The sequence below is a fragment of the Trachypithecus francoisi genome, unplaced genomic scaffold (assembly GCF_009764315.1).
Source record: "Trachypithecus francoisi isolate TF-2019V2 unplaced genomic scaffold, Tfra_2.0 Lachesis_group11, whole genome shotgun sequence".
Classification (NCBI taxonomy): Eukaryota; Metazoa; Chordata; class Mammalia; order Primates; family Cercopithecidae; genus Trachypithecus; species Trachypithecus francoisi.
The window spans coordinates 126,101,139-126,120,744 of record NW_022681456.1 but is presented as its reverse complement, the minus strand read 5'-3'; the positions used below and the strand labels follow the sequence as shown (position 1 = coordinate 126,120,744).

At 43.8% G+C, this 19,606-nt stretch overlaps 1 protein-coding gene across 1 annotated transcript in view; it reads right to left on the bottom strand.

Annotated features, from left to right (window-relative positions):
• Positions 1 to 19,606, bottom strand: part of ANO2 (anoctamin 2) — a 378,662-nt gene that overhangs the window by 267,372 nt on the left and 91,684 nt on the right. The window contains exon 6 of the mRNA XM_033223504.1: positions 1,422 to 1,573. Within this exon, the coding sequence (XP_033079395.1) occupies positions 1,422 to 1,573 (152 nt within the window). The remainder of the gene's footprint in view (positions 1 to 1,421; positions 1,574 to 19,606) is intronic.

Below are 19,606 nucleotides of genomic sequence, written 5' to 3'. Positions count from 1 at the left end.
ATCTTAATTATGCAAGGGCTGTGTCTGTTTTTAACTTCATACACTGAGCTTTCACTCAGAAAATAGCACATGGGGCATGTTTGTAATGCTGAGGAAGCTGTGCTAGAGGATGCAGTGATGAAGGAAGGAAATATGCTCTCAGCATCCCAGGAGCTCCAATCACTGAAATGTACATTTCTCCAAGTAACTGACACAGAGTAGAACATGGGAACATGCAGACCACTGCTATGAAAGTTCAGAGGGTGACGCGCATGCTTCTGGTTGGGAAGAGCAGAATATCCTTCAAAAGGAAGGTGTTGATGAACGAACCAGTCTTGAAGGACAACGGAAGTAAAACGAACGGAGGTGCCTAGGAGGTTACCATTCAGATGCCAGCACCAGCATAAATGAAGGCCCAGGGAAGGGGATGCAGGGAGGCACCACAGGACACAGAAAGAGCAGCAAAGCCACCAGTCACCATGCAAGACCCAGCTCAGCCACTTTGGGCAGTGTGACCCTGGACAGACTTCGACTTTGGTGTCTATAATAGAAGATAGTTAGACCTGGCCGGTCACCTCACAAGGGGGCATGAGTACTCAATGAGAGGGTAAATATATGCAAATGAAACAGCACAGGCATGTGTGTAGGATAATAGCGAATACAGCAAAGATGGATAGGAGATGGTCTCTCATGGACAACAGAAACACTGCTCCACAACTTCCACCTCCCAAAATGAGAAAGTCCTTCTTTCCATCCTCTCTGCCCTTCCATGCCCCAGCCTTTCCCTCTCTTGCTCCATTTTCTCATCACCCTTGATGGTTGTTTATTTTCTCATTAGCTCCTAGAGCAAAGTTGATGCTTGGCGGCTGCATCTCCCACTTCCCAGCTGTGGCTCCCCCTTCCAAATGTTTCCCAAGTGGCTATCTCTGTGAAGAGCTTTTATTCACTCTTCCTAGGCAGGGTGCAGGGACAGGGGAAGACCCCTGACAGTCAATGAATGTACAAGTAGGCAGCTGGAATCCAGAAACCCAGAGGCTTCATCCACTTTCTCTCTGGTTTATCATATCTTGTTGAAACCCTATTAGACTGGCAATTGGGAAGAAGGTTTTCCTACAGAAGATACACAGGTGTCTGACCACTTTCTCACAGAGTTCCAAAGTTTATTGTTGGCTGCTCCCTGGTTTGCCCATCACCCTGCAAAATGGTCAAATGGGGGATTTCCTGCTGCACAAGCACCTTCAGCTGTTTGGGATAACCTCACACAGGGAGGGGGTTCATAAAGCAGGCACAGGGACAATGTCACTGTGAGAACATGCTTCCCACTCTCTCTCCCAGGCATTGGGGCACCCACTTTGGGAGCCCCAGGGCTGAGTCATGGAACAGTATTCAATTTTCCTTCCCATCCCTTCCCACATCCCTGCTCCAGCAGCTTCAATACTCACAGGTACATCTTCTCCCTGGAGAATGGGTAGGAGAGGTTTTTCATCTTGTTGCTGCTGTGTTCTGGAACTCGGGGCTGCAGGGGCGAGCTCAGCTTCTGCAGAGCTGCGCTGAGCTTCTTTGCAATGCTGCCTCCTGCTTTGATCTCGTACGTCTATGAAAGGAAGAGCCACAGGTCTGAAAAGGGGGCCAGTTCCAGCAGAGAGGAATTGCTTCACAAAAAAAAAGCTGCATGGACAAAGATTCCTAGAGGTGAACACTGGAGAGAGGAAGAGACTGGGAGAAACAAGAAGAAGGGCCTTCCCCTTTTCCCCAATGCTTTCGCAAGGACCTGGACTCTCGACTCCTCTCAATCCTTTGAGCTCATGGAGGTGAGCAGTGCAGAGGAATTAAGTGAGGAGTCCAAACTTTCTATATGACTCGATATCATCTTAGAGAAACTGCATACCTACTATGTGACCCTACTAGGTGCTTGACACAAATTAGCTCCAATGCTTACAGCAACGCTGCTAGGTAAGTAATACTATTTCCATATTGTGATGAGACAATTAAGGCTCAGAGAGGTGAGGCAAATTAACAAAGGCCACATAGATAGGAACTGGGTGACAGAGCTTGGATTTAACTCGTGTCAACCTAATCCAAAGTCTATACTCTAAAACTGAGCCACACTTCTATGTGATCATGCAGCATCACATTCTTTGTGTTTTTCTTAGGAAATATCGGTGTTTAAATGAGTTTGCTTTCAAAGTATTAAACATGTAATGAGTACCTGCCTTGAGTAAGGCATAGATTTAATACCAAGGTAAATGTTAATATTTATAGTGCATACAGTTTTTTTTATAATGCATAGCATGCTTTGCATACATCATAGCTTTGGATCTTTATAATTTGCAAATGGAGTCACTGAGACACAGAGATTGTATTTCTCACAGCAAAGCTGTGACAAATTGATGATGGCCACACATTTTTTACACAAATTCTTTTAGGAGGTAGCATCTCTGTTCCCACCCGCCTTGAATCTGCATTGGTTCTGTGGATGTTTAACCAGTGGAGGATAGCAGGCATGACACTATGCTAGTTCCATCCTTTAGAACAGGGGTCCCCAATCCCCAGGCCACAAACTGACCGGTACTGGTCCAAGGCCTGTTAGGAACCAGACCACACAACAGGAGGTGAGTGGTGGGTGAGCAAGCATTACTGCCTGAGCTCTGCCTCTTGTCAGATCAGACGTGGCATTAGATTCTCATGGGAGCATGAACCCTATTGTGAACTGCACATGTGAGGGATCTAGGTTGTGTGTTGTGTTCTTTATGAGAATCTAATGCCTGATGACCTGAAGTGGAACAGTTTCATCCTGAAACTATCCCTACCACCACCCCCTCTACCCTTGGTCCATGGAAATATTGTCTTCCATAAAACCAGTTCCTGGTGCCAAAAAGGTCTGGGGACCACTGCTTTAGAAGATGGGCAGCCTCAGCCTTGGTCTGCCTTATCCCTTGAAGCCCTGAATCACACCATAAGAAGTCTACAAGATGTCCTGAAAGTACCCAGTGAGGGAAAGGCACTCAGTTGAGCCCAGTCTTCCAGTTGCCCTGCCAAGCAGCAGGTATACCACTAAAACTTTCCTGAACCCTCCCGTCCAGCCCACCTCTAAGCTGGCTACCACCAAGTGACCCCAGTCGACACCACATGAAGCAGAATAATCACCCAGCCCAGCTCTGCCCAAGTTCCTGACCAAAAAATCATGAGGTAAAATAAAATGGCTGTTGTTTTAAGCTACTAAGTGTGGGCTAATCTGTCAGGCTGCAACAGACATCCAGAACAAGAGGCAACATCCAGACCCTCTGACTCGAAATCCTATTTCCTTCTCTATCATGATAGCTTCACATTACTTCAATGTAGAGGGGCAGTAAGACTGGTATGAAATACTTGTCTTCATACTTGGGTACCTGAAACACTCACCAAGATAGAATGAGAAAATGCCACAAAAGATACATAAAGTACTTTGAGGGTTCAAAGAAAGGAGGCAGCACATTCAGTTGAGGAATTAGAAAAATGTTTTTTTGAGGGAGTAGCATTTCAGTTGGATTTAGCAGAAGGGTAATCTTCTTCCATTACCTTTTTGTTCTTTAATAAAACAATGATAAGTAAGGACAGGGCAAGAGCCTCCCCAGTCTAACAACTGAAACATAACCACAGTTTATTTTGTTCTTCTAAACCTTTTTCTATGCATTTTGCTTTAATTTCAATTACAAAATTAACATGGTTCAGGTAAATGAACAAGCGTAAACCATTAAAGTATATTAACTAAATGTTAGGAGTTTCCTTTGACTTCCAACCCAATTCCCACCCTCTTCTCCAAAGGGAACCTCGCTTAATGGTTGGGAATGTATTTAATTCCTATCTTTCCATATAGATAGAACTAGGTTCCTTCCTAAGCAACTATGACCCTACTTCACATATTCCTCTATAATTTGCTGTTTTTATTTCACATTATATCATAGATATCTTTCCAGGACAGTTTGCATACAGCTATTGTAATGGATGCATAGTATTACACAGTAGACATGAATAGTAATTTGTTTAGCCATTTCCCTAGTGACAGGCATTTATTTCATTTCCTATGTATGTTTTATATCTTGTTTTGTTCATATTTCTGTTAACATTAACTTATAAATACTTTTGATTAATAAGGCTTGAACAGATACAGGCAAAGACATTCTAGGCAAACAAAAAAGTGGAAATGTTCAAGCTGGGTTTAAGGAGGGTTACATGAGCTGGTTTGCTTGGACAAAGGGGTTCTGATGGGCAATAGTGACAATCTTCATGGGCAACAATATTGCGTTGCCTTGTGCAGCAGATTTCCATGCAAACTCAGTTGAGGCAAACTGAGACGAGTGCATGGAGATCTGCTACACAAGGCAGTGGAAGACAGTGAAGAGTGTGAACAGCAACAAAACCAGAGCTGTGAATTAAGAAGATAATCAAGCGAGTTGTGTAAGAAGACGAAGAGTAAGCCTGCCTTCTGAAACAAGGAGATTGTTGATTCTAGTAGCATATACCATTTACTAAGTATCTCCTGTGGGCCCGGCTTTCAAGTACTTTAGTGCTAATCTTAAAATATGTCGCAAAGCCAAGAGAGCTAAGTATCTTAGCCAAGATCACACAGACAGTATAGACAAGCTAATAACCAACGGGGTTTAAAGCCCCTCACCAAGTCCATGTTCTTGACTGCTTTACTGTACTGCTTAATTTGCTAAAATGTGAGTTATCATGGGGAAAAACAGTGTAAGTTGTAACAGTGTAAGTTGTTACAATATTGCCTCTATTGTTGTAAAGGTCTTGACCTTTCTACCAAATCTCTCCTTCACACACATCAGTCACTGCAATGCACAGAACTCACTTCTCAGGTGTCTCTGGTCTGGAGGGATGGAGACAGAAATAAGACCACCTCACACTGTCACAGAACACCTCTTATAGGCCATTCAGTGCAGGTTCTGACCAGACACCTGACCTGCACTGAGACTATGCAGTTCACCATACCATACCCATATGTCTTTAAATGGCATGTGTGTGGAAATCAGTTTCAGAGTAGGAGGGAAGCTGATGGACTCTGTCTTCCAGATGCCTTTGAATGGCAGATTTGGACCAACCAGGACTATTCCTTCTCTGTCCACTCCTCTCCATCTCCACCTCTGCTACCCTAACCTAAGCATCTTTTAGTAGTTTACAACAATAACTGGTCTATAACCAGTTTCTCCACATTTTCTCTTGCTAAAGGTTGCCAGATTTAACAAATAAAAATACAAGATGTCAAGTTAAATGTGAATTTCAGATAAACAATGAATAATCTTTGGCATAATTAGGTTCCATGCAATATTTGCAACCTATTTAAAACTTTTTTAAAACACAGTTAAAACAATAAATTTTTAATGCAATTATGTCCCATGTGGTATTTGGGACATACATATACTAAAAAAGTATGCATTGTTTATCTGAAATTGAAATTTAACTAGGCATCCTATGTTCTATCTGACAATTCTACTCTTGCCCACCTCCAATTTGGTCTCTACACAGGAGACCAAGTGAAGTTTCTGAAGCAAAAATCTAATCTTCTTGCCTCCTCATTAAAAAGCCTTCAACAGTCACCCATTGCTCTTAGGAAAAAGACCAAAACTCTTAACACATCCCATGGAACCTGTAGAAGTCTCCATATTTACCTTTCCGTGTCGTTCCTACTGACTACACCCAGACACTGGCTGAGCAGGGCACATCTCCTCCCCACCCCCTACCCACTGGCTCACTAAGCTCTGTTCACACTGAGGTTATTATTTTTTGGCTTCCAAACAATGGCAAGTCCCACCTTCACTGTATTTCATGAGCCCTAATTCCTTTTTTTCATAACACTTATCACAGTTGTAATTTTATACTTGAGTGACTGTTTGATGAATGTCCAGCCATCTCTACCAAACCATAACTCCATGAGGACAGGATATTGTCCAAAATGTTCCCTATTATTTTATGAATGAATGAATGATGAATGAATGAATGAAGAAATCTCTGGAGAAACAGCATTGATGACAGCAGTTGCTGTCACTGGAGGAGCCCAGACTGGGATCCAAACAGTCATAAGACAACTCGTCTGGTCTTGGTAGAAATAAACCAGGCTAGAGGTGAGCCAAAAGCCTAAGACCTCTGACAGGCCAAAAGGCTCCCCCTCCTGCCCCTACCAAGTGCAAAAGCACCCAGGAGTGTAGCACCCACAGGGGCCTGGAATGCCTGCATGTAGTTGATGCAGATTTCTAACCCATCGATTGTTTCAGGGTCTGGCTCTAGCAGACGTTCAGCTGAGAACCTCCAGGCAGTTCCTGAGCCTCACCTTGGCAATGGATCTGGTAGGGCTCACCTAGAGAAATGGGCTAAAGGGAGTGGGCTTCCGCCCTGTTTTTACTGGAACCAGGAGTGGGAATGGGGTAAGTTTCAACTGTTTCTCGATGGAGGATGCTCCGTATCACTGAAAGGAATACTGGTGGCTGCCTTCAAGAGTGTGGAAGGCCAGAGTCCCACCAGAAACCTCATGGTAACATCAACTGCATAGCCCTGAACGAGACCCTACACAAATGTCCCCAGGCTGAAACACCACAGCAGACTTGTGTTGGAAGAAATTTCCAGACTTCAGGGACTCAGCAGGGGGATGGAGCAGGTGCATATCCACAATAAAACACACATATGTCTCCCCAGTAGTACCACACCATACACACTGGGCTTGGGGTGAGGGACCTGCTTCCTGCCTCCGAGCTGTTGTGCATGTTACCGGTTCCTGAGACGTTCTCCCTCCTCTCCCACCTGGATGACTCCTGCCTCTCCTTCACCACAAGGCTCATGTGCCAACCCTCCCGGGAGCCCTTCCTTGCCCTCTCACTTCCTGCCATGCTTCCTTGGTACCCTGTGGACAAATACCCACCTCATAAAATATATTGTGGGTTGCTTTTCTTGACTTATGCATCTGTCTCAAATTCTCAGTTGATTTGTCTGTCTCCCCAAGAAACCATGGACTTATGGAAAGCAGGGACCCCTCCCGTGTGCCGGCACACAGTGGGGACAGGAGGATGCCACCTTGCGGATGCCAGTGAGATGTACAGCTTTGGACAAGTCATTCCCTTCTCCCAGCTTCTTCATCTCCAAAGGGAAAACAAGGGAACCTCTACTTCCTACTATGATGGAGTAACAGGGACCCATTTACTCTCCTGCCTGAAACAACCAAAACACCCGAACAAAATACATGAAATAATGATTTTCAAGATACTGGACATCAGACAACGAAAGGCAGTGATCCCTGAGAGATGGGAGACAGACAAGGGAGCCCTGTGAGTCCCGCTCACTGCCTTGGGAGAGCAGAGGAGACAGGTGGAGCCCAGGAAACTCCCTGAGTTGAGAAGACTGAGCTCTAAGTCTGGGGAGACCAAGGCAACTAGAGTTCACAGGACAGAGCACCCCAGAGGGCTGCAGAAGCTTCCCTTTGAGTATTTAGTGCATGAGTGTGACAAAAGCACCAAGACTGGAGAGGGAACCGTCTGAAAGGGAACAGCACTTATGCCCACCAGCTGTACGGAAAATCCCCTCATTCACAGAGCACTGGGCAGCGTGCTCAGACGACTCGGCAGTGGAGGACAACCTGCCTTAGGCTGAGCGCTACTCCAGACCAATCTAACAAGTCATAAAAGAGACAACAGGACCAAATACTTTAAAAATATTGTCCAAGGCTACCACTCCATGGCTTTGAACATTTAATGAAAAAGAAACATTCATTCGTGGCACAAAAGCATCTCTGGGTACCTCCTAGATGTCCAGTCCCAAGCTTGGTGGTTGATTGTGGTAAGCCCTGGAGAAACACAAGGATGATAACAACCCCTTCTGTGTTTGGAATGCTTTGCAGTGTACCCAGCACTTCCCTGAGCATCCTTTCATCCATGGTCCATACAATCTCTGTAAGGTGTGCCTGCCAGGGAGGATTAGCACCTCTACTTTATAGAGGAGAACACTGAGACTCAGAGGGGCTGGGAACGGCCACAGTCAGTGGTAAAACCATGCCAGGAACACGGGCTTCCTGCCTTCCCCTTCTAGAGCCCTTTCCTTCAACCTAACATCCTTTGATCCTTGGCTGGGCTCCATGGACTGCCCCTGAGAAGCAAGCAGGCTGTAGTGCCCCTTTCCGCCCCTGCCAAACCCAGCAGCCCAGGCTCTCCTCTTGCTTCAGCAGGATTCAGGAAAGACCCCCCAACCTTCTTTATTGTTATTAATATCAGCAGTGGCATCATGATTACTGTTATTCTTGGACATCAGAAAATTATGAACCTCAGACATGGCGAGACACATGCTAGCCAGCTGTTCCCCATTATGCCCTCCCTGGGTACATGATACGCCTTTCATGTGCTTAAAATCATAAATAATTTTTAAAGTATGTTGCTCTTATTTTTTATTCCAGGGCTCAAATGTGGTTCTCATAAAAGCTCACTTTGGCCTCACTGTCACAGTCTAAGGGGTTTACTGTCTTTTCTTACTTCTTTTTTCCTCCTCGTCTCCCTCAGCCTCTCCTCTCCAGAGGGGCACAGCAGTGTGGTCTGAGGGCTGATATGTCTCCTTTTTATATTAAAATCATGTGCTTTCCTGGGGTGCAATGAATGAAACTGCATATATTGGACAGTATACAAGGCACTGTTCCCATTTTACAGATAAAAATACTGAGGCACAGAAAGTTTTATGAAAATGCCCAAGGTGCACAAACATTGGGAGAGCCAATGACCCCAAAGATCAAGGAAAAGGTCTAACAGTATAAGATAGAAACAACATAATCGTAATGACCCATGAGTCACTAGTATCTGCAGTGGCCTAAGAGTGTCTCTCCCAGCAACAGGCAGGAAAGGTCACCTAGGAGGAATGCAGACCAGACGTAAAAACAGAACATGTGCCGCAGCTGGGAGTACATGTGTCAACAGAAATGAATGCCCATCTTTTTATTTATTGGTGCTTTCCTCTGCTCCTCCTCCAGTCACTGGCTCATCGAAGTTGCATGGTTATTACTTACGGTATCTCGCTCATCTTGAGAGGTAGGGTGGGCTGAAGATGATCATCACACCTTTCTACTCACCCTAAAGACTCAGACACACAGAGAAGCCAAACAGTAAGAAAGGCGTACAAGTCACTAACTGGGCAAGGATGGAAGATTCTGGAGCTGAAGAAGGGAGGAACAAGAGAAGCCAAAAATGCCGTGGAATTCACCCACTGCTCTCCCCGCCAGGTGATGCCTACGAGAGGTGCGTGCACACACACACACACACACACACACACGCTGCACTAGGACCTGAGGGGTTCCATACCGCTGAGATCTGTCCCTGCTCGCTTGCTGCACATTCACCCATGCAAGTGAGCGTTAAGCCTTTCCCCGATCAAAACGGAGACAGTGCCAGGAGCAGCCACGGTCAGATACAACCTGGAGCCAAAGGGAGACTTTCTCTGTGCACACCAAGGACAGCGAGAACAGGGGCTGCCCATTCCCCTCAGCCCCACCCGTGTCCACAGGTAAATTTCCCCTCAGCAACAACACTGAGTATAGACAGAGAGTGATGCATTTACACAGTGTACATTCTCTAGTGTCTAATTCTGTATTTGTTTATGGTTTTTGATTCTGTTGTCAGGTCCTCTACACATGAATGAATGTTTGCTGACTTATAAAAGTTGGGATTAAAACCAAACTTTTAAAATTACATGGCTGACAAGGCCTCTTAGGCGCCATGCCTCCTGCCTCCCTTGGCAGCCTCAGCCCCTGCCCCCCTCACTGAGCTGCTCCCACCCTGGCTCCCCTCAGTTCCATATGCAGCCCAGGGTTTTCTTACCTTGGAGCCTGTGGGCATGTCCTTCCCACTTCTGGAAGGTTCTCACCTGCTCTTCCCACCCACAGACTCCTACCCAGTGCTCACATTTCAGCTTAAATGGCACCTTCTCCTCCCCTCCCCCACTACCATCTAAATGAGCCTCCTCTGGTTGGCTCTCTCATCATACCCCAGTCTTTTTCTTCTGTGGGTGCCTCCTAATTTATTTTACTTTTTATTTTTTATTTTTTTGAGACAAGATCTCACTCTGTCACCCAGGCTGGAGTGCAGTGGTACGATTATAGCTCGCTGCAGCCTCAACTCCCTGGGCTCAAGTGATTCTCCCACCTCGGCCTCCCGAGTTGCTGGGACCACAGGTGCGTGCCACCATACCCAGCTAACTTTTTTTTAATTTTAGTAGAGATGAGGTCTTGCTTTGTTGGCCAAGTTGGTCTTGAACTCCTGGCCTCAAGTGATCCTCCTGCCAAAGTGCTGGGATTACAGGTGCAAGCCACCATGCCCAGCCTTGCCTCCCAATTTATAACTAGCCATACAACATCTGAATCCTCCCCATACTGATGGGGCCAGGGAACAGTTATACGCACCACTGAATCACCAGCCCTCAGCAAAGTATCTGGTGTATGGTAATACTCAATAAATATTCACTGGACGGTCGGATGGGTGGATGGAAAATGGAACTTTCCAAAGGATCTCTTACACACAATCTGTTCCCATTAACTGAAGGAGGCCTTCAGCAAAGGACCCAGATCAGGGCAGCTATAATGGGACATGTGCCACCATGACGCCCTGCCCTTTTCTGGTAGGCAGCCCTCAGGGAGCACAGGATTCCTGCCTACTGCCCTTGGATGGAGCCTCAGAATCCATCTCAGCATCACCCTCCAGCACGCCACCACCACCGGGTGAGATCTGGTATGCATGACTCACTCTTCCGTTCACTACCAGCATTTATTTAGTGTCTGCTGTACACCAGGCACGGTTGTGAGTGCTGCTGATAAAACGGTTTAGAATAACTTGCTATTGTAACACATTTTCATATTTTTAACTTCACTGTTTCTGGGCCCTGAGTCACACCTGTCCACTGACAGGCCTTCACGTAGTCAATCATGCCTGGGGGTCTTCCCAGGCTTATATGCGCATCCGCAACACGGCCAGGACCATCTCAGGTTCCTCACAGGAACTGCAGCACTTAGGTACCACTAATTATTTTTTCTTATTTTTGACATTGAGAAGCATTACAGAAAACAAAATGAATAAAAGCATTCTGCACTCTTTCCAGTCTATTTAAATAGCAATCAAAGCAATCAAAGAGCATGCACCGAAAAGCTCATAAAGGTATCAAATGTAAACCCCACCCGTCCAGCTGTCCCTCTATTGAAAACAAATGTTAGAGAACAGGCAATGACAGCAAGAGGAAGACCCCACCTATAGCCAACCAACCCCACGTAAACGGCATCAGTTCTAGCTCATTTAAAAACTTACTGACGATAATAACAAGAATCTGTCCAGCATGTCATGTTGAAGGCTGAGTTGGCAGCGAACCTCCTTCCCATGACCGAGGATCTGCAAGTTCTCCATCCTTAAGAAAACTCAGCCCACTGGCCGGGCGCGGTGGCTCAAGCCTGTAATCCCAGCACTTTGGGAGGCCGAGACGGGTGGATCACGAGGTCAGGAGATCGAGACCATCCTGGCTAACACCGTGAAACCCCGTCTCTACTAAAAATACAAAAAAAACTAGCGGGCGAGGTGGCGGGCGCCTGTAGTCCCAGCTACTCGGAAGGCTGAGGCAGGAGAATGGTGTAAACCCGGGAGGCGGAGCTTGCAGTGAGCTGAGATCCGGCCACTGCACTCCAGCCTGGGCGACAGAGCGAGACTCCGTCTCAAAAAAAAAATAAAAAAAAAAAAACTCAGCCCGGGCACGGTGGCTCACACCTGTAATCCCAGAACATTCAGAGGCCAAGGTGGGCGGATCACTTGTGGTCAGGAGTTTGAGACCAGCCTGGCCAACATGGTGAAACCCTGTCTCTACTAAAAATAAAAAAATTAGCCGGTCGTGGTGGCGCACACCTATAATCCCAGCTACTTGGGAGGCTGAGGTACGAGATTCACTTGAACCTGGGAGGCAGGAGTTTGCAGTGAGCCGAGATTGCGCCACTGCACTCCAGCCTGGGTGACAGAGCGATACTCCATCTCAAAAAAAAGTAAATAAAACAATAAAATAAATAAACAACAACAAACTCAAGAGAATTTCTCCTGATTTTTCTTTCTGGATTTACTGAACTATCAAAAACAGTTCTGATAAAGGAAGGAGTTGGTCAGGGTGAGGAGGGACAGTGGGCAGCTCCTGTTGCCAAATTTCACATGGCCTGTGTACAGCTGTGAACTGAAACATCTCTTATCATCCCGAGCGACTCTGCTAGGGGATCACAACCCAAACAAGACACTGGGCAGGGGAAGCATCAACGGGTTAATCAGCCTGGTGTTTACTGAGCAAATATTGTTTGAGGAACACCATACTAGAGTTTGCAGGGAACACGTAAGAGATATAAACCACAGTACTTGCTCTCAGGGGGTTTATGACATATTTGGAAACACAAGAGTTAGGACCCGAAGCAGCTGAAGAAAAACTAACAGGTAAGATCAATACTCACTGTTGACTAAGAGTCCAGAAAAGGTAAGATCAGTTCAGGCTGAAGGAATGAAGAAAGGTCTATGAGGGAGGTGAGATTTAGGCTGGGGAGCAAAGGATGAGTAGTATTTGTTTATTCAGACAGGAACGGGAAGAACATTCTAGGACTGGGGCAAATACTTAAAGCATTTGGAAAGGCTCCAGCCCATGGAGGAAAGAATAAAGTACTCTGCTTTGACGAGAGTCTAAATCAGAGAGCTCTGTCTAGGCTCCACAGAGAGGTGTGGTTTGGAAAGAGCAGTCCAGCATGGGTAAACCCAGAGAAAGCCTGGTGACTTTACCAGGCTTGGAGACATAGGGCAGCTTGAGAATAGGCACCACAGGCTAAGTGTACTACCTATTTAGAGCAAAACTTGAAGAGGTGACAGACATACGACACTTTTACTCTTAGATATCTGTGAACAATCAGAAAGTAACTGAACATATAAGGTAACTGTCCTCAGGCCCCTCAGCTAACATCAATAACAGAGGAAAAAAATAAATTCACAAATTGTCATTTGCTTTACATGCAGACCACAACATTTTAAAGCTATGACAGATAATTTAGGAGCGAATCTTCTTACTTTATGGGTGAGAAAGCTGTAATGCAGGAATGTGGAATAACTCACTGAGCAAGACAATATCATTTTTAAAAATGATCATTGAAAGCTGTTGCCTCTCCTAGTTCAGGATTATTTAATCTAGGATGGAATTCCCCAGAGTATGTTCTGTGGAATATTGGTTCCCCAGGATATTAATAGGTGTTCAAGTGTTCAGCAGAAAAGGCCTGAAAAAAATTGAACGAGTTTTTGTATATGTGTTTGTTTGTTTTTTATTTTTATTTTTTTACTGCAAGGCTTCTCAACACTTTTGACTGTTCTGGTAAATTGTAATCATTCGTGTTTTTTGAATTTGTTCAACTATGAAAAAAAATTTTTTTTGTAAAACCAAAGACTAGGCTGGGCATGGTGCCTCACACCTGTAATCCCAGCACTTTGGGAGGCAGAGGTGGGTGGATAACTTGAGTCCAGGAGTTCAAGATCAGCCTGGGCAACATGGGGAAACCCCGTCTCTACCGAAAAATAGCCAGGCATGGAGGTGTGTACCTATAGTCCCAGCTACTCAGGAGGCTGAGGTGGGAGAAACACTTGAGTCCAAGAAGTCAAGATTGCAATAAACCATGACTGTACCGCTGCACTCCAGCCTGGGCGACAGAGCAAGACTTTGTCTCAAAAACAAAACAAAACAAAAAATTCCAAAAGAACAATAAACACTATCATTTTAAAAAATACACTTTGAGAAATGCCCTTCTAGACCACACTATCCACTATCTCAAGTCCAGTTAGGGATTTTTCAGTCAAGTGAGAGAGTAGGAGCATGGCTTTGGAGTCAGACAGACATGATTTTGAGTCCCTGACTCTAACTCCTTCAAGCTGTGTGACCTTGGATAAGTTTATTAACCTCTCTGAGTTTCAATTTTCTCATCTGTAAAATGAAGCTAACGCTCATACCTACCTCATATCATTGTTGTGAAGGTAAAAACAAATCATGTACATAAGGCTCTTACAAAATGGTCTAGCACATGGGATGCAGTATTAACTATATTTAAAACTCAATTAATTTATCTCTTTATCAACTTATGACTATAAGTCTTTTGATCTCAAGATAATTTGTTTTGACTGGCATAATTCAAAGTGGTTTTACGAATCTTTTTCCTCAAAGTCAAATGTAAGAATTATGAAATGTGGACAAGCTTTAAAACATGCTAATATCCTTCTTTGCAGACACCTCTTACCAAGGCAGAAGCTGTTACTTAAGCCAATTACTGTATTTGGAAATAGAAGTATAAATAGGAAAATAATTCTTGAGTGGAGTAAGCTCTTCTTGACATTAGCCACACTGGGTCTCCTTCCACCATTCATAACAAGGTGAGCCTCTGCTTCTATTTCATCAAACAGGAATGGACAATGAAAAAGTCGTCATAGACACACCAAGGTCAAGTAGGAAGATCCATGCACAAAGACTCTTCCATAGAACTCCCAAACCCAATGGCAAAAAATAAACAAGACTATTCCAAGTGATCTTAGAATCTGCCAAGTGGATTCTTGGAATACAGAGAAAGCCAACAAGTCTACCAGAGACCTTCAATTGTCTTCAATTGTCTGCTTACTGCTTCCTGCCCAGAAGAAGAGTGTATTAGTTTCATAGTGCTGCCATAACAAATTATCACAACATATATTTATTCTGTCACAGTTGTGAAGGTCACAAACCTAAAATCACGGCATCAGTGGAGCAGCACTCCTTCTAAAGGCTATAAGGGAAAAATTATTCCTTGGCTCTTCCAGTTTTTGATGGCCCCAGGAATTCTTTGCTTTCAGCCTGCATAACTCCAGTCTCTGCTTTCTTCACATAACCTTCTCCCCTCTCAAATACCTTTCTGCCTTTCTCTTATAAGGATACCTGTCATTGGATTTAGGTTCTATTCTAAATCCAGGATGATCTCATCCTGAGATCCTTAACTAATTATATCTGCAAAGATCTTTTTTCCAAATAAGATTATATTTACAGGTTCCAGGACTAGGTCTTGGACATATTTTTTGAATGCCACTATTCATTCTGTTACAAAGAGGATTACTGACTTCGAAATTATAAGCCTTGTGATGGTTCATATTATGTGTCAACTTGACTGGACCATTGGGTGCCCAGATATTTGTTCAAACATTCTGGGTGTATCTGTGAGAGTGTTTTGGGATGAGATGAGCATTTGAGTCAGTAGACGGAGCAGAGCAGATTACCCTCCCTAATGTGGTGGGCATCATCCAATCAGTCGAAGGCCTGAAAACAACAAAAAGGCTGACCTTCCCACAGGTAAGGGGAAACTCTTCCTGCCTGACTGCATGAGCTAGGACATCAGTCTTTTCCTGCCTTCACACTTGAACTGAAACATCAGTTCTTGTGTCTTGAGGCTGCTGGAGCTTATTTGTTGGCTCTCCTAGTTCTCAGGTCTTTGGACACAGACTGGAACTACACCATCAGCTCTCCTGGGTCTCCATCGCATGAAATCCAGATCTTGGGACTTCCCAGCCCCCATAACTGTATTAACCAATTCCTCATGATACCTCTCTCTCTGTGTGTGTGTGTGTGTGTGTGTGCGCGCACGCGCGTGTGTGTGTCTGTGTGTGTCCTGTTGGTTCTGTTTCTCTGGAGAACCCTAACTAATACAAGCCTCAAATCTGAATAACTGAGAAATAAGAGGTACTGCAGTCCTGGCTGCGTAGAGTCCCTGAGGTTGGGTGGGCACCATTAGCCAGGAAGAGGTCCTCCTGTGAAGCTTTTGCAAAAGCCAGGGCTACCAAATCAGAGTCTCTAGAGAGACAATAACAAGTACCTGAGAACAATTTCCAATCATTTCCAAAGCTAAATGGAATTACCTTTCCCTCCTAAGGGACACTGAAGTTAACTGAAATGCCAAGTTTTTTTGCTTTTTAACTGGAATTCTATCAGCTCAGTGTGGAAACACCCATTTTTTTCACACTGATAAATAATGCTTCATAGCAATTACATACGTTTTATGGTAAAGAAAAGAAGATAACTCATTCTTTAATAAATGCAGGTTAGTAGACATAAACATGTCAAAACATGGGTAAAACTGAAAAGAATTCAAGTATCAGTGGCATTTCTTCTCAAACCTTTATCTTTGAACCCAGTTAGTGCTTCAGAAATTTGCAGACATTGGGGGTGCCCAAGATGGCTGAATAGGAACAGCTTCAGCCTCCAACTCCCAGCGTGAGCAACACAGAAGACAGGTGATTTCTACATTTTCAGCTGAGGTACCAAGTTCATCTCACTGGTGCTGGTCAGTGAGTGCAGCCCAACCAGTGAGAGCTGAAGCAGGGCGAGGCATCGCCTCACCTGGGAAGCACAAGGGGGAAGGGAATTCCTTTTCCTAGCCAAGGGAAACTGAGACACACAACACCTGGAAAATCAGGTAACTCCCACCCTAATACTGCACTTTACCAAGGGTCTTAGCAAACGGCACACCAGGAGATTATATCCCATGCCTGGGGAAGTAATCAGACTAACAGCAGATCTCTCGGCAGAAACTCTACAAGCCAGAAAAAGTGGGGGCCAATATTCAACATTTTTAAAGAAAAGAATTTTCAACCCAGAATTTCATATCCAGCCAAACTAAGTTTCATAAGTGAAGGAGAAATAAAATCCTTTACAGACAAACAAATGCTTAGAGATTTTGTCACCACCAGGCCTGCCCTACAAGAGATTCTGAAGGAAGCACTAAACATGGGAAGGAAAAACCGGTACCAGCCATTGCAAAAACATGCCAAAATGTAAAGTCCATCAATGCTAGGAAGAAACTGCATCAACTAATGAGCAAAATAACCAGTTAACATAATGACAGGATCAAGTTCACACATAACAATATTAACCTTAAATGTAAATGAACTAAATGGTCCAATTAAAAGAAACAGACTGCCAGATTGGATAAAGAGTCAAGACCCATCAGTTTGCTGTATTCAGGAGACCCATCTCACATGCAGAGACACACATAGGCTCAAAATAAAGGGACGGAGGAAGATCTACCAAGCAAATGGAAAACAAAAAAAAAGGCAGGGGTTGCAATCCTAGTCTCTGATAAAACAGACTTTAAACCAACAAATATCAAAACAGACAAAGAGGGCCATTACATAATGGTAAAGGGATCAATTCATCAGGAAGAGCTAACTATCCTAAATACATATGCACCCAATACAGGAGCACCCAGATTCATAAAGCAAGTCCTTAGAGACTTACGGGGAGACTTAGACTCCCATACAATAATAATGGGAGACTTTAACACCCCACTGTCAACATTAGACAGATCAACAAGACAGAAAGTTAACAAGGATATCCAGGAATTGAACTCAACTCTGCACCAAGTACACCTAATAGACATCTACAGAACTCTCCATCCCAAATCAACAGAATATACATTCTTCTCAGTACCACATCGCACTTATTCCAAAATTGACCACATAGTTGGACATAAAGCACTCCTCAGCAAATGTAAAAGAACAGAAATTATAACAAACTATCTCTCAGACCACAGTGCAATCAAACTAGAACTCAGGACTAAGAAACTCAGTCAAAACCACTCAACTACATGGAAACTGAACAACCCGCTCCTGAATGACTACTGGGTACATAACGAAATGAAGGCAGAAATAAAGATGTTCTTTGAAACCAATGAGAAAAAAATACAACATACCAGAATCTCTGGGACACATTTAAAGCAGTGTGTAGAGGGAAATTTATAGCACTAAATGCCCACAAGAGAAAGCAGGAAAGATCTAAAACTGACACCCTGACATCACAATTAAAAGAACTAGAGAAGCAAGAGCAAACACATTCAAAAGCTAGCAGAAGGCAAGAAATAACTAAGATCAGAGCAGAACTGAAGGAGATAGAGACACAAAAAACCCTTCAAAAAATCAATGAATCCAGGAGCTGATTTTTTGAAAAGATCAACAAAATTGATAGATTGCTAGCAAGACTAATAAAGAAGAAAAGAGAGAAGAATCAAATAGACTCAATAAAAAATGATAAAGGGGATATCACCACTGACCTCACAGAAATACAAACCACCATCAGAGAATACTATAAACACCTCTACGCAAATAAACTAGAAAACCTAGAAGATATGGATAAATTCCCAGACACATACACTCTCCCAAGACTAAACCAGGAAGAAGTTAAATCCCTGAATAGACCAATAGCAGACTCTGAAATTGAGGCAATAATTAGCCTACCAACCAAAAAAAGTCCAGGACCAGACAGATTCACAGCCAAATTCTACCAGAGGTACAAGGAGGAGCTGGTACCATTCCTTCTGAAACTATTCCAATCAATAGAAAAAGAGGGAATCCTCCCTAACTCATTTTATGAGGCCAACATCATCTGATACCAAAGCCTGGCAGAGACACAACAAAAAAAGAGAATTTTAGACCAATATCCTTGATGAACATCGATGCAAAAATCCTCAATAAAATACTGGCAAACCGAATCCAGCAGCACATCAAAAAGCTTATCCACCATGATCAAGTGGGCTTCATCCCTGGGATGCAAGGCTGGTTCAACACACACAAATCAATAAACGTAATCCAGCATATAAACAGAACCAAAGATAAAAACCACATGATTATCTCAATAGATGCAGAAAAGGCTTTTGACAAAATTCAACAGCCCTTCATGCTAAAAACTCTCAATAAATTCGGAATTGATGGAACGTATCTCAAAATAATAAGAGCTATTTATGACAAACCCATAGCCAATATCATACTGAATAGGCAAAAACTGGAAGAATTCCCTTTGAAAATTGGCACAAGACAGGGATGCCCTCTCTCACCACTCCTGTTCAACATAGTGTTGGAAGTTCTGGCTAGGGCAATCAGGCAAGAGAAAGAAATAAAGGGTATTCAATTAAGAAAAGAAGCCAAATTGTCCCTGTTTGCCGATGACCTGACTGTATTTTTAGAAAACCCCATCATCTCAGCCCAAAATCTCCTTAAGCTGATAAGCAACTTCAGCAAAGTCTCAGGATACAAAATCAATGTGCAAAAATCACAAGCATTCTTATACTCCAGTAACAGACAAACAGAGAGCCAAATCAGGAATGAACTCCCATTCAAAATTGCTTCAAAGAGAATAAAATACCTAGGAATTCAACTTACAAGGGATGTGAAGGACCTCTTCAAGAAGAACTACAAACCACTGCTCAGTGAAATAAAAGAGGACACAAACAAATGGAAGAACATTCCATGCTCATAGATAGGAAGAATCAATATTGTGAAAATGGTCATACTGCCCAAGGTAATTTACAGACTCAACGCCACCCCCATTAAACGACCAATGACTTTCTTCACAGAATTGGAAAAAACTGCTTTAAAGTTCTTATGGAACCAAAAAAGAGCCTGCATTGCCAAGACAATCCTAAGCCAAAAGAACAAAGCTGGAGGCATCACGCTACCTGACTTCAAACTATACTACAAGGCTACAGTAACCAAAACAGCATGGTACTGGTACCAAAACAGAGATATAGACCAATGGAACAGAACAGAGCCCTCAGAAATAATACCAC